The following is a 27,759-nucleotide window of genomic DNA, read 5'->3' on the forward strand; positions in this document are numbered from 1 at the left end:
ACCAGGACACATAGTCCTCAAAGGTAATGGATGAAGCAATGCAGACCATGGTTACTTCTTCAGACACTCCCTGAAGATCTCAAAAAACCCAGCATGACATGAACAGATTAGGGGTTTTTATTATAGCGAAGGGGCTCAGAAAGCATCATCACTTTTGTAAGCATTGGTCCTCCCCATTTGTAAGCATCAGATTCCCCATTATCTGAAGGAAGGTGGCACTCTTGCTGGATAGTAATTTTAGTTGTAGTAGCCCAGTTCTGAAGTCTTCTTCCATGAAGGTATCTAGAACAAACCATCAATTGTCATTGCTTCCAGCACTACAAGTACCTAAGATGATCTTTGGTAACTGCTAAACAGGAAAACAAAACACCTCCAACAGCTTGCAATTTCCTCAAGTGAGTTTCAAATTATCCATAAGGCAAAACGGACTTCTGAAAGTGAATGACCTGCACGATTCCCTATTGTCAGGGAAGCAGAAGCTTGGCATCACACAGGCCAACTTGGCACATAAAAGGAGTCTTGTGGAAGATGGAAAAAACCCCGAACATATGGTCAACAAAAACTTTTGGAAGCTAGTAACTATAATCTGATAGAAACTAAAACTAAAAATTTTTATCAAGAAAATCAGGGGGAAAAAGACTGGCAGATTATACCCTCTAACCATCACCACTCCCTTTTTTCTTTTTAAACTTCAAGTTTCATACCTTAGACTCAACAGCTCACCTACAATTTTACTCACAGCACATTTTAAAAATCCACCCAGTTCTTCAACATCAGGATATCCGACTCAGACTTCCTTAAAGTTCAATTGCTGAGACATTCAGAAGTTTTTATATTGTTTAATACTGAGCTACTTATGCTGCCTGGAACAGCAGGCGTAAGGGCTCCTATTTCCCAAAAAGCCTGACTTTAACAAGAAAGGTTTCAGTTATTCTAGAAGCATTCTGACAAATTTTTAGTTGCTACTCTGGAAGGCATCACCAAAATCTTACCATGTTTCTTTCTTATTATGATTAATATAGGTAAGTCATCCAGGACAAATATCCAAAACATATTAAAAAAAAAAAGCACATGCCAAAAAAAGGGTCATTCTTCAGCTGAAAAACCCAGTGAAGTACAAACGGCAACAGCAGTCCTGAAGGGATGACAGGTGTCATACAAGAAAGTCAAGAAGTGTAATTACTAAGGAAACAATTTCTCCTCTCCGGTACATTTGTTAAGCAGGATGACTACCATGCCACTTGTAACACGTTAAGACTTTTCCCGCTATATGTATTCACACATAAAACCTAGAGGCTGGTTTTTACTTTTTAAGAGAACATACATTTGTTAATAGTTTCTTACAGCTTTTCAGTAAGGATTGATTCTTGATAACGGAGACAGTAGTAGTGCTGGGGTTTTTCCCCATTTTAAATTCTGTAACTATTCTGAATGATGCAAATGTAGCAATACAAAACGCTTTGCCATTAAGCTAGCGTAAGCACAAGCAAAGACTCTGCTGCATACGCGGGTTGCCCAATGAGGTCTTGTGCAACTAGCAGTTAGCACAGGGATTTCTCCAGCCTACGACGACTCATAAGGACAGTGCATAAGCAAGAAACCTACTGACTGCTCCTCACTCCATTAAGAGTCGCGTGCAAGATGGAGAAAGGCTTGAAAGGAAATCTCTGACAACTGCCATTCTTGCAAAGCTAAGGTAAAATATGCACCATATATCCAGGAAACACTGTGGAAGATACGGTTATATTCTAAGCAGTGACACAACCCCGTGCCAGAAACTCACAGGCTGTAGCTTTTTGGGAAAGAATGACTACACAGAGGAAGGCAATCAAGCCATTTTTTGCCAATTTTTGCTCTGCTGGTTGTGATAAGGAGCAAAAATATTATTTTCCAACAGTTTAAGCATATTTTTTAACACTAACGCTGTAAGAAATTCAACATATATGTACAAATGACATTTACAAGATTTCTTGTGTTTTAACGCTGATGAAGGAGTAAAAAGCTTGCTACATGGTACTTTCCCTTTCTGCAAGAGGCAAAATTCCTGGTAAAACCAAAGAACAACAGCCCCACCCCTACGTCGAGAGAAAGCATTTCTTTGCTGGAACATTTGCTGGTGATAGTGATTTTGATGAAGAAATTATTAGCTCCTGGATGGACATTTTTGGAACCACATCACTAATGTATAATATAGTATGGCTTTTGTTAATTCTACATTTTAATTTGGTTGCATTTTGTGCAGAAAAAAAAATTAAAAAATTATCAATGAAGTAAAAATTACATTACACACAAAACCAGAGAGTCCTAACAAAGTTTCTATGGCACTGAATATTTGAACACAGTTCTGCTTGGACATCTTGACCTCTTGCAAGACAGGTAAACATTACCTTTTACACCAAGCCCTGACCCATGGGGAAAGCCTGGGAAACATTTCTGCAATCATGGGACATTTAAAGTACACATGAAACCCATTGTTTTCACGTGACAAAAAGGAGTCTTAGTAACCTTAAGATTTGTTTAGCGAGAGGCTAACAAACACGCATGCTAAAATCTGCAGAGGCACTGAAAAAAAAAAAAAATTAGAGCTGGTATGAGGCTGGGGATTTTAATATATTAACAACAATTACATTTTTAGCACATCATATGCCCTCTTTCTCAAATTGTGAGCATTAGTGAAAAGATCAGCTTCAAGCATTCTAACCATTTCTATGGTTAGAAACCATACTTTGAGCAATGTTTATTCTGATCTATTCAAGGCAGTGCAGTAACAATTTTTTTTTAATAAGCAAAGGAGAGCCATTTTCCATCAGGTAACATGGAAACACATAGTATATTTAGCACACTGATACTTAGTCAAGTGGTCATTACCTTATGAGATGACCACAAATTACTGAGTCAAAACCAGAAGCTGTAGTTTTAGGAAAACTCGGTTCATTTTAAAAACGTGTAAGCCAATGACTCAGAACCTTCACATAGTAAGCTAAAGAATTTTAATCAAGAAATAACATATTCAGAATCAGATTCATGAAATTGGAAAGAAAGTTTCCTTGCCCGTGCAAGAATGAAAGACTTCAGACTGTAAACAGTGCTGACTGCCTTCAGCCACACCACCTCTCCCCTCACAGAATCTTCCCAGCCTGTGGGGATTTTAGGATTTAAATGAATACTTTTCATCACAACACAATGAATTTATTTTAAAGTTTATACTTAAGATTTGTATCGTGTGGAAAATAAAAATTCACAGCCACAAAAACATTCCCAGCAACTTCAGCTGATTTTTGTATTAGTATCTTTTCCCCACATAATTTCATGGCAGTTACCATTCCATCAATGGAGCAAGGAGGCAGCTGAAAGAATTTAACTGTATAGAATCTAAGTTACATAGTACAAGTCACAAAATCGAGAAATTTCAAAGAGAAACTAGGAACCGGAGAGAAAAAAATGAAATGAGAGTTAAAGAAACTTGATCGAAAAAAAAAGATTAATTCTTTGGCTACTGGCTAAAGACATATACCAGTAAGTGCTAGAGCTACGCCTGCCAAGTTGGAAATGAAGGACCAAAATCACTCAACTAGAGGTCAAAAAAAAAAAAAAAAAAAAAAAAGTCTTTATTTAGTAGACTGGTGAAGGCATCTATCCAGGATGCAGTACACCCACTAGAGTGACTCCTCTGCCAAAGAAAACTTAGGCCCTCTTCTCCAGCGTCCCAGAAGAGTACCCACACCACAGCGCTATAGTATATTTTGGGGTCCATATCAGTCAGACTTTCCTGTTGACATCATTGCATCAGATGTATGCGACTACCCTACTGCAGTCTGCCCCTCCCTCCTTTACAGAAAGAAGCTATTACAAAAAAAAAAAAAAAAAAAAAAACCACAACAGGATTATGTGTAAAGCTTTTATTAAAAAGGACAGATGGAGGTCTATTAACACTATAGTCAAAGCATACACCCCAAACCTTTTGCAAGGGAAGAAATGAAAGGATATACACAGTAATGACTGTCCCAATGCTACCCCTTTCACCCACAAGTTTTCTCTGTTGTTCCATTTGCTAGCCCAGCCCTCACTAATGAGATTTTAGATGCTCCACTCCCTCCACCTACCAAGTTTCCCAGACTTTCCAGAGCCACCTGCAACAACAACATGGGAGCTGTGGGATTTCTGACACTATGAGTCTCCCTCTAATCATTTACTTTTGGATCAGAAAGAATCTTTCCTGCTAGACTGGAGTGATAGGAAGATAAATAGATATTTTCCAACTTCTTTGTAGCTTGGCAGAGGATTAAGATAAGTAACACAAAACCATAAAAGAGAGACTTGGAATTTGTGATTGTGTTTCTGGCAGAAAGAAACCACAAAGACAGTTCCCAAAAGCAAATGACACGTAGAAGCACATAGGTCACTATTAAAGTTCTAAAACCTGAAAGTTTTTTTGGTGTCTAAAAAGATAAAAAAGAACACAGCAAGGGATGAGAGATAAACTCATTGGTCCTCCCTCCTCCCCTCCCTTGTAAATAAAGTTGTTGGCTGCCTTACAAATCCTCACTACAGATGTATTAGCTTCTTCCTTGCATTGTCAATTCAGGATAAGTAATTCGTAATCTAGACCAATCCTTAATGTGGAGTATTTCTAGTAATACTAAATAAATAATATAGACTAAAGGTCTAAATATCACATCGCTGGTTATCAGTATTAATGAAAAAAACCATTGTCTTCAGAGAGGGAATCATAAGTGGTATTTACCTGGTAAAGGCTCACTTAAAAAAAGGAGGCCTATTAGAAAATTGTTTAAAGCCTTTCTACGGTTAAGATATTTATATTAAAACTTGCCACTATCAATATAAAATTGTACGGCAATTTTCCTCTCTGTGAATTAAAATGACATTTCTATTAAATCTGCACAGTCTTCCTAAATTTTGTAAGAAGTAAAAGTGTATAAAGAGACTTAAAATATATACAATGGTTTTGCTTGTCCTGAAAGGTCACTATTTGATGTCAATAAACTCAAATGAAACACTGATTAATGTGAAAACATTTAAATATTCAAATCTTTATAAAATATTCCTTATGCATAAAACAGCCACTTTAATAAATCAAATCACCATGATAAAATAGCAGCAGACCAATTTAATTTCTTACCATTTAATAAAATAAACACAAATACAGAGATGGGAAGGCGGTCACATTGCCCTCTTGAAGCCTCTAACTCAAGACATGCTAAATCCTTCAAGGCATCTGCCTTTTACCATTGACTAAAAGATAAGGCTTCTAGATTCCCTGAATCACAGCCATTTCAGGGATCCTGCATGTGTGCAATATTTACTTCTTTCGAAAGAATGGCAAAAAAAAATCTAGTTTAAATGAAATAGTTTTGTAAATTTTATTATAATCTGATAACAGAAACAAAATTAAGAAATACATCTCAGGCTTTTAGATATCAGCTATCATCTACCACAAACAAAAGGGCCTACAGAGGGCATTAAGAATGCTCCAGCCAAACAAGATGTGAAAACTACTCATTTCTGCCTAAAAAAGAAAAAGTGTCTTAGAAAAAAAAAAGAAGTATTTTAGAACCCAGTCCTTCAGTTTACATCAATGATCAATTAAGAGACTCAAGCATAGTATTGGTGGCTGTACCATCTGTACACTTTAGAAACAGTAGAGCTATTTGGCATGTCTATTTTTACTCATGCAGAACTCTAAGTTATCCTAAAAAGAAAAATAAAAGCTGTAATGTAAAAAAATGACAGCAGCAGAGAAAAATACTCACATCTTATTGTTTGCATGCTACCAGCTACATGTTGAAGTTTTTAGCACAGAACCACAGAAATTCCACAAAACTTAAGCATGCTAAATACAGCAGAAAAGTACAAGTTCAGAACAACGTAGGAGTGGAGAAAGCACAAAAGTTCAGCAATATATTTCATTCCTGGCACAGATGAGGTGGAATAACTAATGCTCCAGTGCTAGCTTCTAAAACTAATTAGTTTTACAGATGACTACCTACTCAGAATGCATCAGTCATCTAATACAGTTTCTCACAGTATGCTAGAGAAGTAATGGTCAGAAAACCACACCTTGAAATAACTAAGCAAGTTTGGGATTTTCTTTGCACAGTGTTTTTACCCCAATATTACTAACAATCCTTGTTTCATCTTGTTACTCTACATAGCTCAAATACATGAAAGTGTTGCAGTAACACAGACTAACCTGACACATTTTGCTTTTCTGTCTGTAATAGGGTTGGTCAAAAAAAGTAATTATAATCTCAATCCCATAAACTACTGCAGCAAGGCTGAGCTAATAAAGTTGCAGCAAGGCAGGTAGTGCAGAAAAGCTATGCTGAATAACCTATACCATTAGTTTATCTCCTGTTAGCCTATTTTTGTGTACGTTAAGCTGAGGCCTCTTTAAAAGAAGTACATTCTAATTTATGGAAGCAACCAACTGACGTTTAACTACTTCAATGAAATGGAGCGCAGATCACATCTCATCACATCTTGATCCAATGTGTGCAACAACCAACATCCACTTATTCCCCGCTCAGCTGTCCCCTGTTACATGCATTCAACAAACCGCAGAGCTCCTTATGGTAAAGTAAAAAGGGCAGATTTTGCATATAATGTTCCCAACTGACTGAAGCAAGACGTCTTATAAAACCTTATAAAATGTTTTATATTTCTACAAAAACAAATTCACATTAAGCCATTACTCCTCAACAGTCGGAAGTTTCTCTCTTAGCCACCAATTCTTGAATTTCTTTCTATCTCGCTCTCACTGAAACGCGACGTGGCCCTAAGCTGAAGAATACATACATGTTATTCACCTGTCCTGCACAGCCTTCTTTCCTAAATGTCTAAATACAGACACCAAAGTAAAAAAAAGCTATGCATGAACACAAAAATTAATACAACCAATATTCCAACCTCTTCTTTAACTATCTGTAGTAATTTTCGTGTCCTTAGGGTCTTTAACTTAACTTGGTCTTACAGTCATTGGGAACAGACAGAAAAACACATTCCTGCAACACCATTGCAAAGTTATTTTCACCTCATACTAACTTAAGTACAGTTACGTAGTCCAGTCACAGGTCCTCAAAAGCAGGCCAATACACTCACGTAACTTTCAGACTAATTCACTGAAATATACCTGTGAGGTTAAGAATATTTTCTTTTCTCCCCCTCTCTCTGCAGAACTGCAAATCAAGGACCTGGTAGTGTAAAGCTATAATTTTAACATGTTTTCGGAGTTTAATGTAGACACTTGTCAATGTGACATGCTAACAAGTACGCTAAACCTACTCATCTTCGATTTCCTGCCATTACATAAGCTCTTCTCAAATTTTAATATTAGATGTGCATTCTCTACATTACAATTATAAACACACTCTACATTTAGCTGGGTACATGACATTTCTGAGACTTCAGCAGAAGCAGGAAGCATACGAAGAGTCAAGATACACACCGTTCTTAATACAAGGTTTGCCATTAAATATAGTCCCTAACTACGCACCTTACATCTTACAGATTATGTTATGGGTTTGTATAACTGTCAGTTAAGTATGCTTTTATTTTAATAGGAAGGAGGAAAAACCCTGATCAAGCGACTGGCCAAATCAGAATCCCAGAATAATCAGGCCTTGCTTCTAAACAACAACAAAAAAAGTCTAGTAAATTTTAAGTGGTGTCATTTTAAATGACTGCAGCTTAAAGAACTGGACTTCGTATCTGAACTTAAGATGTTAGCATATGTCAAAAATACAAAACCAAACAGCTGCCTTTGATGTGACTGATTAAACAACTTTTGTCTCTGGTATTACTAATGGAATGAGTAAATGGGTTGTAATATAACGTACAATAATTCGGTTACATACTAGTAAACATTTCATGGAGATCAGAGCACTAAAGTCTCAGTTCATGCTGAATGATTTTATAGACAAATAAATATGAGCTTAAATGCCAAATAAACATACACTGTTAACAGGGTACCTCAAGACTATTTGGTGAGCCATTACACACAGTGGCCCGTGGGTATTGCAGTAGGAGGTACATGCAAGCATAAAACACAAAGTGAAATGCTATTTCAAGACACTTATACTCTCCAAATCACTTTTCCAGAAAAATCAACACAAATTTGGAGAATTGACTGGTTTTCGTTAGAGACAATCTCATATTAGAAAGGATTTCCAGGCCACTTTCCCCAGTATTTTGTATTATACGAACAACTGCTTTCCAAGGAATACCACTTGAGAGTAGCAAAGATGTCTCTAAAAGTAAATACTTCAAAACTAACCTTGAACATACTTCCTACATTGGCTTCATCACACACTGAAAATGTATTTTACAGTGTTCTACACCTACAGTTGTACCAGAGTTCTACTGGCACACGCAGCAAAACCGGGGAGTACAGCTTTTCTACATGAAAAAATGCAATGATTACAATTTCAATACCCACCAAGAAAGGTAAGAGCTGCAGGCTTACTTTTTCACTTACGCTTATTACTATGTTTAATTATCTGGAGCTTGCAAATACAATGCACTGCAACACAACACATTAGAAACTTAAGTTTAGTCTCACTATATAGTAACATAACTAGAAAAAGTCATTACTATTGATAAATACAAAGTGTATCAAATCAACTCAAATATTGAGGAGATGGAAGACGTGGCTGCTCAGCAAGTTAACAATCAAAAGCTTACCTTTACAGGGGAAAAAAAAAGCAGTTTCAAAAAAAATGCTAGTAACTATTTTTGCAAAGCTTCAATGATCACTTCCTCCCCAAATAAGTAATTTTATTTACAAAAAACATTTTTTTAAAAGCCATGCACCAATAAAAGAGGGAAGGGAAGAAATCTGCTTTTAATAGCAGAAACCACTGTCTTTCAATATTTGGAAGGGAACCTACACACCACATTTTACTTGCACAGGCTAAGCTGCAACTGCTAACATAGGCAGGACTTTGCAGTCACGACAGCTAAATCTTTATACAGTAGCATGCACTACGCAATAAACTGTTCTGAACGCTGGCCCATCTCACCTGCCTTAAATGTATGAATAAACCACTATATTTTTAAGTGGTGTTTTTACTAAAATAAATTCAATGAGAATTTGGGAAGAGATATCAAGGAAAGGCAAGCAGATGGGGAGACTAGCTGACACATAACAATAGCTGGTGAAATATTACTCTTATTTTCTGTAATAAACACCAAGATCAAAACATTATGCAAGTTAAATTTCCTTGAAAGGTTCCCAGCAGGAGTTTTCCTTTTTGTTTGTGCAGTACGCGATTTCCTCTCACCCACAAAAAACATACCAAGAATGTGCATGTGCCACTAACACTAAGCAGCACTTCCTTAATCACTCATTTCCAACAATTTATGGATGATCAGTGGCAAAAACGAGCAAAAATAATGAAAGCATGCAATGAAAGCTCATTGAGACAAACCGGCTTGGACTTCCTACTCATTTCTGTGTCTCTTTAAGATGGGGGTCTGATACAAATTAGCCACTGGGAAAAAAGTCATCTGGTCATAAAATACAGTACAAGGTCACTTTTATGTAAGTTTGCCAAAAGGGACATAAACCAGGACAATTTCAAACTGTGACACAGGATAGAAGTATATTAAAAAAATCTTTGTTCCTCCTCCATTGTGCTGTCATGTTGCTCAGCTTTATAGACATTCTGAGCACCAGCTCTGGCCTCTTCGCTTCCACCTGGTCTACCTAATTAATTAAGCAAGGAAGTTACCTCAAATTTTTGTACTATTTGTTTTTATTATCATGCACTTCTTTTGATGTTCCAGGAGTCAACCTCTTAATCCACAGACTCTGTGTGTTGTGTTCTGAACATTTTGGGATGTCTGGATAATTTGGATAATTGGTCAGGATGTTGCTGTCGCTCATGTTAAACTTTATGCCATGACTTCAAGTTCAAAGATCAGTATTAAGGTAAAATACTTCATAAAGCCTTTTTAAAACTCTACACTCATGATTATGCAATACCCAGTTATTCCAGTTTCTCACGGCAGTAAATTGCACTATTTGTATTTTCTTACAAGGAAATTACTCCTAAACATCTTTATCTTTGTCAGCTTCAAACAAATACAAATTTCAGTTGAAGTTACATCAAGAGAAAGCATATTTTAAAGGTCAAGAAAAGGTATAGCAATTATCTCCTCAGAAATGCTCGCCTCCTTCACACAGCAGCACACATGTAATTTTCTATGCAGTTTGTTATCACACATGGAAACATCAGCACCATGAACTACAGATGCAAATACTGCAATTTTCCTTTTTTGGAGAGAACGATAAAGAATGAGTTTAATTCTGACATTAAGAAATATAGGTGACATCTTTGTTTCGTAACTACACCACAGAATTTGAGAAGGCCAGTGACAAAGAACTGAAAGAGTACCTAAACAAAAAATACAACTTTATGCACAGGCTCTAAAAAAGAAGACAGAAGAATACAGAAAAATACAACAATTTTTAATACCAATGCAGGAGATGAAAGTTACTTCAGGTACTCCAACAGCTCAGTTAATAGCACTGGCTAAGGTGTAACATATCACAATGACCTCCAACTACTTCAATAGTCTTGAAAAAACTAATTCACAAACGTGCATGAAAACACACAGATGGCATGTACACATATATACACATACATATATTACACACCTCCAATATTGCTTTTATAATGATCTTCCTGATAACAGAAGTCTGCAACTGCCACTAAATGGAAATAAACTATAGCAAGAAAGAGCACTTAAGCTCTTTAAAAGGGTATGGTCAACCCCCTTAGGCCCAAAATGCCTTTTTTTGAATTAACATAGTGTTGTTCATTAAAAACTAGGCAGAAAATCAGTTTGACTTTCAGTACAACACTGCATCCATCCATGGTGAGTGCCTAATTTCTGTATTTCTCTCCTCCGCACAATATGCAAATCCTTGGTTCTCTTAAACTGTTGCCCTGGGGAATCGAAGAGAGCCTGTAAGAGGGGCCATGTGCCATTTAGAAAGTACACTGGCAACCAAGAAAAAAAGCCATAGTAAATTGGAAGATGGTTAATCAAACCCATTCTGATTCATGAAACTTAAACAGTTAAGGGGGCAATACTTCCTTATAAGAATATGGAAATAAAAGTGACACAAAGCTCATACAGAGTAACCTATGAGTTATCTGAAATATAATAGCTTGCAAAAATTTCACATTACAGTGAATAAATAAAATCAACTTTTATAGCGTAATCTATGATAAACACTCAGATCACTAAAAACTTTGGGGGCTAGGCCTATATCTGATAACGACTAAAGTTACTGTTGCAATTTAAGCTGCACAAAGAAACCCATTAAAAGAGTGAAAAAAATCCATTCAGTTTCAGAACTGAATCTCTTTTAATCATTCATTTGCAGAACTTTATTTAAATCCAACAAGTAATTCTTAAATCAACACCTTCCAACAGACATCTTGACTGTGCACACCTAAATTTCAAGTGACCTATTTATTCATTAAATGAAGGTAATTCTATGACAAATTCAAGATGACCTGCATAAAAGCTTCCACTGGAAAAGTCTTTTTATCCAAATTTAGATCTGAGCTGGGTATCTACAATCAACTGCTTTCCCTATTCCTTGTATCCAGCTCCCAGCTGAAAGATTAAAGATTACACATCCTGTGCCAAACCTCCTTATTGAATGTCTTCACATTTACAGTAGATCGCTCTTTTCTTAAGTGCTGAAGGTTCTGCCAAATGTACGAAATGTTTTTTTACATTGAGATCACTAAAATCTGATTTTCCCAGTTAACAGTAATAGTCTTTGCATGATGTTTTCCCTCTGGCCCATTAGTCTGATGTGATAAATAACATGATATGACTTAAAAAAACTTGCACAAGCATAATCAAAGACATAATAATTTGTACAAGTACCAGAATTCTACAAAATACTCATGGTCTCAGAGTCTTCTCTGAAAAGAGATAAGCCATGTGCCAAAATCTAAGGAAAGTAAAAAAAATGGGAAGTACCCTTCACAGATTCTAGAACCAAAAATCTTACATGAAAACCTGAGTTCAATTAAACATAAATCTTCTCAGATTCTAATCACCCCATTATGTGATGTAATTCCTTTAAAAGTACGTATAGTACTTTGTGCAAGTAGAATCATGTATCTGCATCAGAATTTGAACAGAACAGCACACTCAATTTTAACTATCAACTTAGTCCATCAGTGGCATTTGCCACTTTCTAAGAAAAGCAAGCCATGACAAGGTATGTTCATATTAAAAATGGACTAAAATTCCTGCACCTTTAGGGCTCACTCAAAGCTGGTACAACAATTCAGTACATCCGCATCCATTTCAGACACTTTTAAATAGAGCAACCAGGTAGAACCGATATTGGACAAAGGTCCTGAGTACTGTACTAGGTATTAGATGTACCAAAAACATCCAGAAGACAAAGAAAAAATAAAAATATTGCAAAAAATTGGGTTCCCCCCCACCATAGGCAGTTTTTCAATACTATCCCCATGAAGAAGCAACATGACTGTAAAGCACCAACAACCATCTTTTTCCCTGTATCTGCAGACAGATTATGGCTTTATCTCATCTGGAGTTACAAATGGTTCCAAGTGTAAACATGTAACAGTGATCCTATTCATCCTGAATGGGATTAACTGATAGCCAGCATCATAAATTTAAACATTACACTATAACTTAAGACAGCTGGGATACATAATGCATCTGCTGGAGCCAAACAAATCTACAAGTCAAGGGGACGCACCAGCAGCACTGTACATGGTGCGCTAATGGAGAGAATCCTTGGGTTTGGTTGGACTGCAGGAGACACAAACCCCACCAAAATCACTTACTTCTTTTTTAGAAGAGAAGATATACATTAGCTGTGGCTAGATACTTCCGAGTCAAAAAAAAAAAAAAAAAATGGAGCTGTCTCCAACAGAGGATAAAATGAGTTGCTAAATTTTCTTATTCCTATAGATACCTGAAGTGAATGAAGAGGGGGAGGGGAGAGTGTTTTCCAGCCAAGTTGGATGAGTGAACACATTAGTCCCATCACCAAACCCCTCTGAAACTGAATTCATTAGCTTGGTCATCCAAACTTGTAACAGAAGTAACTTTGATACATCTACAGTTCAGTTAATACAAACACTGCAGTAGCATCAACCAGCTCAGAACTGCCTACACCAAACAAGTATTTACACACCATCTTGGTGGGGTCAATCCTGCAGGTCCTTTCTGACACAGCTATATTGCTCACAGTCTGTGTAATCTCCTGGTAGCTTCAACTACAGAACAAAATCTGTTTCTTCACATTATTCTCTCCAAATTAAAATTTTCCTTCATGCTGTACTTACTAAGTATCTTCCTTTTTTTCTTTTCTTTTTTTTTTTTTTTTTTTTTTTTTTTTTTTTTTTAATATCCACCGTTTTCTCTCTTAGGTGTCTACATGAACCCTACAATCCCAAGCTGAATGCAGCACTCCAGTTGAGTTTTCCCCAATTCCACCAAAAAAAAAAAAAAATGGCGACTTCATTGCCTCCATGCCAAGTCCTGTCAATGCAACCAGGAATTATGCTTTCCTTCCCACCACAATTATCCCCTCATTGATTTACGTTACATGCAATCCACCAATGACTCATAGACTTTTGCATCCATCTTTAATGCATTTCATTTTCCCAATTTCAGACCACTTTTCAAGATCCTTTGCTTTCTAATAACTGTCATCTAAAGGGCACAGAATTCCCTCTAGTGTAGTATCATTAAAAACAAAAGTGTAATCATTTTGATGATAAAGATTAATGCAAACGTGCTACAATTTGTCCCCAGACAGTCATTCCAGTTTAATTTATCTGAAATTTATGATTTGAAATTCATTTTGCTGTGCCTCCCATTATAGTAATTTTTCATTATATTTCTTTAGTTCACATATTAATATAATCATTACCATCTTATTGTTCAGAAATTGCTTTGCCAAATTCCGTGCTTCACTGAAATACTCAGCCCTCTCAATTTGAATGTGTTCAGCTAGGTTGAATATTTTTAGTTGTTCTCTACCCATTCAAGACAGTTTTCTTAACGTATTATTGTTAATACTGACCACACTTGAACCTTTGTTGGAAGGTTTGTAATCTTTAAAATCCACAAATCAAGCTTGCTTTCTCTGGGTCATCTGTTATTTTATCACCCTTCCCATTAGTAAGAAGCCTGTACTTCTTTCCCTTGTCACAGCATTTCTAGCATATTTATTGAACCTTTTAGCATCCCAACAAAACCATTTCCAAAAAAAATAATCTTGGTTAAAATATTTCATTATTTAAAAAAAAAAAAAAAAAAAAAAAAAGGACAAGACATTTTCCTGATCTCAGTATACACAGCTTTTCAAAGACCATTTTCCCCCCTTTAAGCTTACTCACAGCCACACACTGCATACTCACTTCACCTGCTTGTACAACGCACATCTGTATGTACACATTCGCATAAGCATACACATTCCAGCACCAAATCCTTCCAAATTTTAAATTTCAGTTTTATAAACAAGGGCTGAAAATGGAATATATACTGTAATTACTCTGCATTTAACAGTGTTATCCTACCTTTTTTAAGCCAGCAAATCCTTCCGATTCCAGGAAGAAAAAGGCAAAAGGCATCAACACAAACAAACATAAATTAGAAAAAAGAGAAGCAAGATTCCATAAACCTGCAACAAATGAGAAGAAGGTTTATATTATAATTTTCTCAGGTTTAAAATGAAAGATGCAGCATTTTTCTCTTACATATAACAACGCAGTATACATACAAGTACTAGCAGAAGCCAGGTTTTTACAAATACATGGTTATATACAGGTCACTGCTGAGAAACACCCATTTCTCTGTATGAGCTTTAAACAAAAATTGAGTACCAACTTAAACAGCAGCAAGTATCAAAAATCTTGGAGACAGACTGCAAACTCAGCTGCACTACTTCCACAATACCCAATTGAAGGCTCTTCAGATAACCATTTTAAAAGTTTTCAGGACAAAAGTATTTTACTACTATCAGTGAATGTCACAAAATTCAGTCCTGTGTACTTACTTCCTCGCATATTTGTTCCAAGAGAAACTCAGACAAATCATGGATTTTAACATCAGCAATACACAAATGCCATCACCACCTCCAAATCACAAGAAGGTATCATGGCAACAGCAACGGCAGCCCTTCACGATAAGATGACTGGCTCAATATGCTAGAGGAGAGCAGCGGATGCTGTTTATCTCAGCTTCAGTAAGGCTTTCAACACCATCTCCCAAAAATCTCCTCATAGTTTAATTAACGAAGTATGAGCTAGGTAAGTAGACACTGAGGTGGACTGAACACTGGCTGAGCTTCTGGGCTCAAAGGGTTGTGACCAGCGGTACCAAGTCAGGCTGGAAGCCAGTCACCAGTGGTATTGCCCAGGGGGGTCAATACCAGGCTTAACATCTTCATTAGTGGTGACGGTGGGAGACAGTGCATCCTCAGCAAGTTTGCTGAAGATAAAAGATGGGCAACAGCAGCAGCCTGCCACTCAGATGAACCTCAACAGGCTGGACAAACGGGCAGAGCACACACCGGGGACCAATCATTCAAAAAAAACATTTGTAGAAAAGGCCTCAGAGGTTCTGCTGGCCACCAAATCGAACACGAGCCAGCAGTGTGCCCTTGCAGCAAAAGTGGCCAACAGCATCTTGGGCTGCACTAGGAGAAACGCTGCCAGCAGGTTGAGGGAGGTGGTCCCTCCTCTCTGCTTAGCACTGGTGGCACACATCTGGAGCACTGCACCCAGCTGTAGGCTCCCCCTTACAAGACAGACGTTGCCATACTGGAGCAAGTCCAGTAAACGGTCACAAAGGTGACCAAAGGACTGGAGCACCCATCATACAAGGACAGGCTGCAAAAGCTGCAATTCTTTAGCCTTGAGAAGAGAGGACTTGGCAGAATTCATCAATGTATGTATCTGATGAGGGAGGGGAAAAGGAAAACAGAGGCTGACTCTTCACCGTGGTATCCAGTGAAAGGAGAAGAGTCAACAAGCATGAATTGAAAAAAAACTGAAAACCTACTTAAATGTAAGAGGAAAGAAAAAAAAAAAAAAAAAAAAACACACGAAAAACCACCCCCCAAACTTTTTCCACTAGGTGTAGTCAAACACTGCGACAGGTTGCCCACAGAGGTTTTGTAGCCTCCGTCCTTCAACATATTCAAAACCCAAATGGGTGATGCCTTGAGCAGCCTTCTCTAACTAACCGTGCTTTGAGCAGGGGGGGTCAGACTAGATTATTTCCAGAGGTCCCTTACAACCTCAATCATCCTGTGATCTAGGTGAAAAAAAAAGTCAACTGACTAAAACTAGGACATCTGTAAGACACATGTGACATCTGTAGGAAAGGAAAAGGTTTAGAAGACAACCTGAAGTGATAACTGATCTCCATTAAGGGTATCTGCTCTATTAAGATTTTCTAAGCTAAACACTTTCTGAAGAGCCAGTTTCTGGTGCCTAAACAGGAACCCACCATCAATCATCCTATCAGAAGTTGTGCAGGATGCAGTGTTTCTTTTTTATAAAAGCAGAGGCTTACCTGCAATTTAGTAGCGAACAGGTTTAACTAGTGTCATTTATTATGCATCCTGAAAACACAGCTTTTATTTGGTAGCTGACAAAAACTGGCTTCGTCCTCCACCCTCCCCAAAACACACACATTTCCACAATTCTGCAAGAATATACTCTCTCATCTGAAATCCAAAAAAAGAACATCCCCCACGATAAGAAAATTTGAACTAACAGCTTTGTTTATTTCTTTCTTCTCATGTACAGGCTTGTTCATTTTCTTCTTTGAAATTGTCCAATTTGGAAAGAATAGGGAAGGAGAGAGACTTTACTAGATGTCTGGGGAATTCATTATTGAGACATATTACTGTATTTAGTTTCAAATGTAAAATAGTTAGACATTATCTTCACCTACACCCCCTTGAAAAAAAATGCTTTTACCATATATACTTCCTTTTCCCGTAAAGGAAATTTAAATTTCAAGGAGAAATAAAAACAAGGGGGGAGAAGGGGGGGCCAAGAAATCTACTTCTTCAGCAGTTGATACCACCAGGGCACCAGGAACCAAACTTAGCCAAATAAGCTACAGAAACAAAACAAGAAAATTCCAAAAGACACGTGAAATATAATACTCAATTGCTAAAGAAAACAGACTGCCTAAAGGTGGCTAAACTCCAGTTAACAAAGAGGGGGATTTTTCCTTTTGAATTTGCTTAGCCAGGAAGCTCCTGTTACCATTTAAGAAACATTTACACATAGCAACATCAGCAAGAATGTCATTAACGGCCCTTACTGGGGGGACATTACCTAAAGCACTCTGCATACCTCCCCCCCCCAAAAAAAATTACAACACCAGAGTTAGAGTAGAAATACTATTAGACAGGGGTAGGAATTTTATATCAGCAGTTTTCTCTAACTGAAGACAGAGAGCACTTCAGATACCTAATGCAAAGCTGAATACCTGGTCATCCTAACTTCAGCAGCTCTATTACATGTGTATCTACAATGTAAAACAGTGCTTAGGAGCTGCATAGTATGTACAGAGTATTTGAAGGGAGAGGAGAGTGGTGCACATCCAGGTGATTTTTAAGAAGTTAAAATCCAGAAATGTACACATTAGCAGCTAAAGGCACCCACATTTACAGAAATCAAACTACAGAGCTACAGTGTGCATTTAAAGTTATGAGAAGTATGCACTGCTGTACTGCTCCTGACATACACATACACTTTCCTCAAAGTAAGGAACATACAGGGCCCTCTTCTTCCCCTACCATATTTCTTATCCTAATTTGATAGTTCAGAAATCAAATTAAAATAGACCCAGAAAAATAATTATTTCCTACTACACTAACTGCATCACAAATTGCACGAGAGGCTTCCACATATCAACATATATAAAAAGCTTTAAGCAGTCTGTTGGAATATTGTAAATTTTTTTTTCTGTTTGTAGCGACCTAAGACTATGACCCATAAAACAAGTTAATAAAACATAAAAATTAAAAATCTCTCAGTCTTTGGCAAACAGGTAAGACCCAGAGCAATTTTTTGACTGTCTTAGTCATGGCAGTTTCATTACATTTTACCCCCACCTGGTGGCTGTATCCAACAACACCACAAGCGAACATCCAGCGGTCAGAAGTATTTCTGAGCTTAGTGGAACATGCATTAGGTAAGAGTGTTTATACTGAACCCAGATAGGGGCTTTCTTCCTGCTTGCAAAAATTAGAGGCACATATTTTTTATTTTTCGATATGCTGCAACTCATGCTACAGTCTACATACAGTATAAAAAAACCTTAATATTATGGTCAAGTACCCTCGATTATATCTGTAACTCAGAAATCTAGCAAAACAAAAGTGGTTTAAAGCAATACAAATCTCTCCATTTGATAACATTTCCAAAGCAGTAAGGAAACCGTACAGGAAGGTATACTAAACAGAGTATCCTGGAGATATGAACATTTTCTGAACTTGATGGCTTGTGATAGCACCAGCAGCTCTCAAAACTTGCACAGGTATTTCATAACTCCAAAAAGGGACTGACACTGCGTGGAACAGGGTTTTACAGAGCAGAGCAACACTGCCGTGCAACCCTAGTCCCTGCCACAAGAGGGCGTCCTTCCCCAAGCTAAGGTTTTGAAATCAAGCGCAAAGGTTTTTCGTCAAGTTGCCGTTAACAGAAGCCCGCGGTCAGATCCAAAACAAAAAAAAAAAAAAAAAAAAAAAAAAAAATGCTGATGTTTCTGAACATCTTCTCTCCGGCTGTGGTACAGCTTGGTTTAGTTCAGCCACGTCTAACCCTAGGATAAACTTTGCTATACACAGTTAAACTTGGAAACACCAAGATGCTGAATTTGCTTCCCCACTAGCCATTACTACTGGCCTTAGGAAATGTAAGTTATACCGTGCATGCACAAAGCTGTACTTTCAAAATATTATCACATTAAAATCAAAATATCATGGTCACTGGAACATTCAAAGGCCTTCCTATGTGCCAGCTACTTCTTCCAGCAGATTTCTAATTAATCCAAGTTTTCTCAAGTAATGTAGCAACTCCGACAGAGTGAAAATTTCCAAATTGGTTGTTATATAATTTTCATTCTCTGAAGCATTTTATTGTAGTTTTTCCAAAGCCAATTCAGGCACAGAAGGAAGGATTATATCTCATTTTTTTTTTTTCCATGTTTGGGAATAAAGAATATAAATCTGTCTAAGCAGCTAAATCTGTGTAAAAAATGAGAATTAGCTGGGGGTTTTCTTCCATGTAGGAGACACACCAAATTAGCAATACCCCACATGATGTGTGACAAAGCAGATCACAGAATAACTCAACTAGAAAGAACCTCAAGTCATGTAGCCTGATCTGCTGCTTAAAACAGCTAAACTGCAGGTGCAATCTGGTTGCTCATGGCTTCAGCCAGCTGAGTTTTGGAAAACTACCAAGGATTTAGCTCTCCCAGTCTCTCTGGACATGCTTTTCCAGTGTTCAACCATACCCACTGTGAAGAACTATTGCTTTATGCCCGGTAAACATTGCTTCTTGCCTCTCACTGTGCTCCAGAGAAGCTGGCTCTACAGAAACCCCTCACCAGTTGCAAACCCAGCTGTGCCCTGGCTTTTCTCATTTCACACCAGGCTACCAGCCCAGGAGATGTTTCTATACCCATCCTGGGCAGCTGATACTTCTGCCTTCTGAACACTTTCTTTTTGGTTTGAGCTCAGGCTCCCCATTAAGCCAAGTCAACCTCCTATTACATCTGCTCATTTTCTTGCAAACCAAGGTGCGTATTATGGCCCTTGAAGGTTATCCTTGAAAGTAAGCATCTCTCCTGGCTTTCTCTGCCCTCAGACCATTCTCCAGTAAAGACCCACATACACATTTCCTTAAGAGGACAAAGTCTACTCTTTCAAAATCTAATGTCTTTATTCTACTGTTTTCCTTCCTCACTTTTCTCAGGTCTTAAACTACTCTGTCACCACAGTCAGGGTCACTGTTGACCACCACATCTACAGTCAGCTCCTCCTTATTTGTGGGTTTACAAAAAAAAAAAAAATTACTGTTCAGGTAACACAAAAAAGTACTCAATTAGTTTCAGAAAGATGACAGACAATAAGCATTATCTTGTCTTCACTTATCCACATTTAATTTGTTGTAAACTTCTTAAATTTAAAAAAACAAACACACACACCACACCACCTCTGCAAGTTAGGGATCTGGAAATCTATTAATTTGCTATCTGTGAGTATTCAGACATTTAGCAAAAAGTGTATATTTTTCAGAGAAACATCCTCCAAAGCCCGGTTACTATGTCTTGACAAGAACAGAAAAAGGACAGCACAGCTAACCTGTAAATTCTTTATTCCAGATTAAATAAATAGTACCTTTATTATCTGAAACAATCTTTCTCTGGCCAAATCTACAAATAGGTGGAAATAGGACATTTTTTAAAATGTGTCCAAATTATTTTCAAATATTAGTATGCATTATATATGTCACAGTTGTAAGCATGTTAACCAATATTAGAAAGTATGCAAAACTCACTCTGCCAAACATCAAGGTGTCATCGCTGCAAGTAGTATTTTTCCTCGCATCTTGTTTTCCTTGAAATAGTTTGTTTACATGGTGCCTCTTTACCACACTCAATACACTGATACTCTATAATTTTCCTTCTTTACAAATAAATCACTAGCAGTGAATTTAACTATCTAATCCCATCTGCTCATAGCTAGCAAGTTTCTTAAAGACTATTTCTTATTTTGAGAATAAGTTTGTATGTATTATCATAAAGAGAGAGACATGAATCTTGCACTGATCCATGAGGAAGAAGTTTGAACAGTGTGTTTTCAAGTTAGCTTCTAGTAGCTCTTATTCTACATTAATATTCAAAGCAGTGAATTTGGTTTAAATCCAGCAAGTCTGCTCAGTTCTTTAAAACAAGCCAACAGAACAGTTGTGACAGACTTTTGTGATATATCACACAGCAGCAAAAAAAACTAGCCAATAACATATTAACAATTCAATTAGCATCTTAAGTGAAAAGGGAGTTATACGTTTGAAAAGTAAGAACATCCATGCACATATAATGAAGACATCCATTTTAATTATATTATGCTGAGTACTAACCATGAATTAGTGAGCCATTTAACCACTGAATATAGTAGTTTTGTGGAAAAGAAAGCAGGATCTCATTGCTGATTATTGAGAAAGGTAGAAGCAGGACTGCACCAGCTGAAACTGCTAGAGTGAAGGTGCTCAAGAACAGCCTGAAATTTAAAGAAACGTGCCACTGTTACCACCAACATGCTCTATTTCTATATGCTTACTACATTCTATTTCTATATTCTTACTACGATTTTTAAAAGCTGAGCAGCTTTTTAATGTCTAAAAAGCGAGTACAATTATACATAAATTCTTAAACACCAAACTGAAAATACTGCTTTTCTTTCACAAAGCTGTTATTCGAGTATCATCTCATAGCTTGGGGTTTTCTGACAGCTGTAAAGTCAATCCAGAGAAATTGTCAGAATTATTTAAAATATTTAAGCTTATTCTTTTTAGATCCCAAACACAACTTTGATCAAATGCCATCTTGTGGCATTAACGAGAACTGCATCCTTAAAAAAAACCACAACCAAAAACATTCTTACAAAACTAATCCAATGCTAGAAGAAAACCAGAAATAATTCCCAAAATTGCATGACCAAAAAAATATAACCTGAACAGGAATGTCAGAAGTTGCTTACTGAGATCTTACTTTTCCTTAACAGTCTACAAATCCATTTTTCATTCACATAATACCTAACTTACAAAAGAAAGTCTGGGTGACTGATTTTATCAAAAAATTACTACTATATTTTTTTCCTGTTTCTGAAATTTTTTTGGTTTTATTTTATTTTAAGATGTTTAAGAATTCTAAACCAGAATTGTGAAACCTAACGCACTACTGCCTTTCAAGGTGCTAACAGCAGTATGGCTTTGTGTTCTCCCACGCAACATATCTCTCCAGTCCTGACAATTACACTATTGCAAAGAAATATCCATCTGCATACATCTGAGAGTTAACACTTTTTGGAAAATAACATGCATACTTATGGAAAAAGAAAGCTTAGGCTGAAAGAAAAAGCAGCATTTTATATTTATAACACCACTTTTAATGAAAGGCTCTGATGGAAGTGCTGATCTTGTCTTATCCTCTTTTCCCATGAAGAACACGGTATTTAAAAATGGGTACTTGTATTTTAAAGCTAAACTAGAAAACAGATGGGAGAATAACAGTTAACAAGACAAATTTTATTCTTTGAATACTGAAAAATTTAGAACCCAGGCTAAGAGCACTGCTCCTATGAAAATCACTCAATGTAGAAGAGCCTCCAACTAGTCTTAAAAGCATAGGAGAGATGCTCCTTTACTTAAGGGAAGAGCTTCAGAGCATTTACAGGAATACGTTTTTCTCTAGATCTGAAGTAGACCTTGTGGCAAAGCAGTATTTCAAATTCATAAAAAATACTAGTATCAGACACTACTGGGAGAAGCACACCTAAGATTTATATCATCTTTGTACATCTTTCAAGCTTGCCACAAATGCACAACTAAAAGTGAACAGCTTGCAATGTACTCGGCACTTTCCCAGGGTACAAGGCAAATCAATAAAAAATTCAATGAGCTCTCCTTCCAAGAGGATGACAGTACTACCACGGAAGAGCTGAGAACACTGTAATAAGCAAGTAGCAAGTCCACACAGTTTAGCAGACCACATAACTGAGAGGGCAGCAACAGCTCACAAATGTTCTGTAAATCTTCAGACATATTTAAATAGGAGACATAAATATCTAGCTTTACAAAGGAACAGGAGACAGAGTTGCTGGCAGACCAACCGGTCTGGCAAGGCTTGTCTTCCACTTGTTATTCCTTTTTAAGCTTTTTTAAGATGATCAAATGCAGATGTCTACTTCAGGATGAGCTGATTTCTCTCCATAACCCATTACCTCCCTTCACAGGGCTTCCATCAGCTGCAGTGGGAACTTAAAACACCTACTACCCATATAAACACATTTTAGAGACCTAAACTCAGGTGCAGGTCTTGCACTGAATACCACCTCTTGCATCAGGTTCACATGCAATATTCTGTCCAAATTCATGCCTACCAGGAAAATCACAGGTGAAAAAAAAACCTAGACAAAACTGCCTTGCCTCTTGTCATGCCTTTCATAATACAAGGTGCCACTTGCCCAAATCTTTTTCTTCTGCCCTCTAGCAATCTATTTGCTGTCACATTCAAAACGGACTGTTCCTTATCTGGAAGCATACAAGATTCCTATCATAACAATATATTCAGGACAAAAAGGTCTGCAAAAGAGAGCTATACATACGATATTCTGTTAACAATAGCATCTTCATCCTCTTGCTCATCTGAAAATTAAAATACAGCAGGTTATATTCAATACTTAGTCATCCTTCTTCAGGCTAAAATGTATATATGTAGTGCTAATTTTGATTTACAATTAAAATTTAGAATTACTAAAACAATTTAATAGCATGAATATTTTAAGAATGTTCCTACTAAAAATAAGTAATTTTTTTTGCCAGTATTAAACTTTTTTCAATCAACATAACTACAAAGTTATTTCACTTAATTTAAATAGGCAGATCAAAACCTCTTGGAAACATCTCCCAGAGGGCTTTACAGTAAACAAGCTTCAGACTACTACTGTGACTGCTGCTAGAAACTGTCCTTTTGAACATCCCAAACCACAGAGAGCAGGCAAGCTAGAGGGAAGTCTTAGGGTCCATACTAACTACTACTATAAATCCCTAAATAGATGTTTCATTGTCAGAATTTACGCATTTTTAAGACAAGAAAGCATACCCAGAACAGTAGTGATGACCATTCAGTTGCTTCCCCTTACTCATCCTCCTCCTGACACCTGGGGATTTGGGGAGGCAGGGGAAGGAGAACTGTTGTTCTTGTTTGTTTTGGATTTAAGGTACCATGGCTTCTTTTCTGGTATTTCACATTTTAGACCATTTTTGTTCACTTAATTAATATTCCAAATTTTTGAAATATTATCAACATTTAACTCAGAGGTCAATCACTAGTATATCCTTCATTTATTCTCTACATACTTCTCTACACATATCTATCTGTACACAAATATACACATTTCTACATTTGAAATAATTTTAGTCAGCTTTTTTCTTTCAAGTCTCCCAGATTTTCCGTGAGAGGTAACTCAAATTTATTAAAAGTCTAAAAATAAAGCCAGGTGTTTCAAGTTCTTAAGAGTCATGCACACACTTGAAATAAACATGTAGCCACTAACATCATACTATTTTCAAATTCTTCTTGGAAAGTACATTGAGTTATTGTTTCTGTTTATTTGATGGGAATCTCAGGGTGTTTTGAGAGACTAAGTCAAGGTCTCTTATGAATCATTTTGGCTAAAGAGCCTGTTGTAGAAACAGCAAACAGTTTGTCCTGAAAGAATTCCAGATGTGTTAACTCTTCAAACTTATCCTTTCAGGAAGATCCTAGCAGGCTACAAAGTTTGTCTACATAAATGTTCACACAGCTTTCATAAAGTTACGACAGCTGCAAAGCAGTTCCTCTCAGCTGATGAGATCAGCTGCCAAAAAGGTAATAAAAGTGTCTTTACATCCAATAGTGTTTGACAAACCCGCTCCTCGTCCCTGTTCTTCCCTATCTCCAAATGGCAGCAGCTTCATAGTATCCAAAGTACATACCAGGATCAGAAAATCATATCCATCTTACTTCCTATGTTTAAAGAGATGCACTTTTTTTTAAAGGTATCACATTTCTTCAAGAGTTTACTTTTTTAAATGTGAATCCATCTATGAAAGCAGCTCTGTCGTAACACAGGTCATTATAGTTCAATAAACAGTTGCCCTTAAAGTTCAAAGTGCCAAAATCATAATGCATAAGAATGCTTCTCCAGTATGACCGACTCTTACCAAACAACACAGTCCCAGGTAAGCTGTCAAGAGTCAAAGATTCTGCCACCGTATACAGATTTTTATGCTATTTGTCTTTAGAAGAAATACAGAAGAAAATGACAGGGGTTCCTACAGACTAGTTTCAGGCAGACGCCGTTTCCAAAGTAAACAAAAACAAAAAAAAAAAAAACACACCACCAACCAACAGGGTTATCTCAAGGAGTAAGACTTCAGTGGTGAGTTCACAAGGAACAGGTTAAAAACACTGAATTAACAGTACCTGAGCAAAGCAGGATTTTTAGAAGAAATCTGCTGCTTCACTTCTGTATTACAGGCAACCTTTTCACTTTACCAGCTAAAGCTCTGAACTTGATCTTGGTGCTAGAACACAGCCTGAAGATACTTATTCTGGAAAAGTTGACATGAAAGGAGAACAACAGAATCTAAAGGCAAGGGAGGCAGAAGTGTCTACTTGAAATTTTCCACTTTCTTCCCCCTCAAAACAGTTAAGATTTAGGCGCCCTGGCAAGCCACAACAGAACAACTGATTGTTGCCATCCACACCACCTCTACAAGAGCCACCCACTCTCACTAAATCGCAGAGTGCCATGGACAGCACTCACTGATCCTCTTCTGAGATGCTTCAAGTGCACTCCCTTCCTCGGTTGCTGATGCTAGAAGGCACATTGAAGGGTCTGAGAATTGCCAGAGCAAGCACAAGGGAGATGACAGGAACTCATGGCTCGGGACAAAGGGAGCAGAACAGAGGGCAATAAAGCAGCATATACAATCAGACCAGTCCAAGCTGCCATAGACCAGCAGCCTCAGAAACACTTTTGTTCAGAGAGCTAGTTCTGCTTTCCTTGTGCAGGCAGAGAGAAAAAGCATCACCTATTTACTTGAAGAACAGAATTATTTTTGAATCTATGAAGAAGTCTGTGCTTACCTGCTTTCCTTTTGTATCTTGTGATTATAAAGTAGGAAACTATGTAGAGAACAGCAAATAGAAGAAAACAGATCTGGAAAAAAACACATTGCATTTATTAGGTTGTGCAGAAATGCCTGGATTATAATAAGAATAAACAGAAAATGCAGTAACAACAACTTAAAATTGAATTCAGATCAACAAAAGCGCATTCTATGTAATTCTATGTAAATGCCAACACTTACATTTTATATCTTATTAATAGAAAGTTAAGCCCATTGAGAACAGTTTAATTAGAATAACAGGCATTGGATCAATTATATGGCCAGCAAGTTTTACATTAAAATTAAGAAGAGTGTCTTATTTACAGTGCAGTTTCTTGTTTGGGGGAGGGGTGGGTGGGGTGGGTTGTTTTTCTGAAGTTTGAATCCACTCAAGTTGTAAAAGTTAACACGCTTTGTATTCCCTTCACATGTAAGGTAAGGGTAATCTTCAAGAGCCCACTGCATAAAATACAATCTACTTTGGAGTAAACTATCAACACAAGTGGAAAGAAGAAAGCAGTTATGTTTATTATTTCCATCATGTCTTGAATCAAACAGGTTCCAGGTGACATTTCACCTAAGCAAGACTCATCTGCCTACAGTGGTTGCCTAAGCCAAGCATGAGCTAGTCAAACATGATGTTTCCTTTACGTTCAGAGACCAAGGGCACAATTTCCCTCCTCATAAAGTAGGTGGCTTATTTAGGTCAGAGGTACCTTGAGCCCACACCATGACTTCATCAAATTGTTTCCAAGATTTAGCATTAAAAATTCAATACAATAAGGTAAGACCAAAACACCTAAAGTATGTTGGAATGCTTAGAGGAAAGTAATTGAACAGCAAAACAGTTTAACCCTCCAAGCCTTTGTGGGAAACAAAATGAAAAAACACATTTATTTGCTCCTGAATGAGGCACCAGTGGCTTGACACTGCTTCCTTAATCTGGTTTGTTGATACCTATTAAAAATGTGAGTCAGTCAGAAATGAAACAAGGACGAAGCATGCCATTCAGCCCTGCTGTGGCCCTTAGCCTTCACTGGTACCTGAGCAGTCACAGCGCACAGTGCTGCATACCACCAGTGTATCCTGCTTTCTGCTGGCTTGCGGGAAACAGATTACCTGCACACCACAAGCTGAGAAACTAGCTGAAGTAGCCCAAACTGCCAAGATTCTTTTGCTTGTGCTCAATACGAGGAGCGACCTAATAAGCCTGAACACACAGCAGTTAACCAATTGAATCTGGCAAAACTGTTCTAGCAGATTTAACTATTAAAGTGAGTTTCCCCTGTTACCCCATACAAGATTCTTATTTTTTTCAATTGGCCCTGCCTGGATCTGCAATTCATAATATTAGCACCCTAAATGGGTTCTACTTCAGTCTGAGCTTTAATCTCCTTTGTGGTCTGAAATTGCAAAATTACTTTACCAGGCAATAGTTGATCTACTTCTTAAATCAACCATTTAAAGATTTGTTGTTTTAAGAACTCACTGTCTTAAAAAATTCAGGAGCAGAAAAGGTACCCTAAGTGAAAGGAAAACATGAAAGCGAAGATAGTGATGATAGCCCTTAAAAAGTTACATCTAAATAAGCATATTATATCCAAAGCAGATATATCTTTGGGGGCAGAATATATCACCCAATCAAGAAAGACAGACTTTTTAAGAAATGCTAATAAAAATAAATGAGGAGTTATTTTGTGTAGTTGCGCATTTTAGATTTTAAAAATAAATAAATAAAGGAAGTGTTTGAATATGG

At 37.2% G+C, this 27,759-nt stretch overlaps 1 protein-coding gene across 3 annotated transcripts in view; it reads right to left on the minus strand.

The window, feature by feature from the left end:
• The window catches only part of LMBR1 (limb development membrane protein 1), a 79,288-nt gene that overhangs the window by 34,962 nt on the left and 16,567 nt on the right, over window positions 1-27,759 (minus strand). The window contains exons 2-5 of one of the 3 annotated variants that reach the window (XM_080385853.1): window positions 25,981-26,053; window positions 23,453-23,492; window positions 21,207-21,346; window positions 14,613-14,716 (exon numbers count right to left, since the gene is read on the minus strand). In XM_080385853.1, the coding sequence (XP_080241979.1) occupies window positions 14,613-14,716; window positions 21,207-21,346; window positions 23,453-23,492; window positions 25,981-26,053 (357 nt within the window). The remainder of the gene's footprint in view (window positions 1-14,612; window positions 14,717-21,206; window positions 21,347-23,452; window positions 23,493-25,980; window positions 26,054-27,759) is intronic. The other 2 variants (XM_080385855.1, XM_080385854.1) reach the window with 2 other exon arrangements.

The sequence above is a fragment of the Falco punctatus genome (genome assembly GCF_963210335.1).
Source record: "Falco punctatus genome assembly, chromosome: 4".
NCBI classification, from domain to species: Eukaryota; Metazoa; Chordata; class Aves; order Falconiformes; family Falconidae; genus Falco; species Falco punctatus.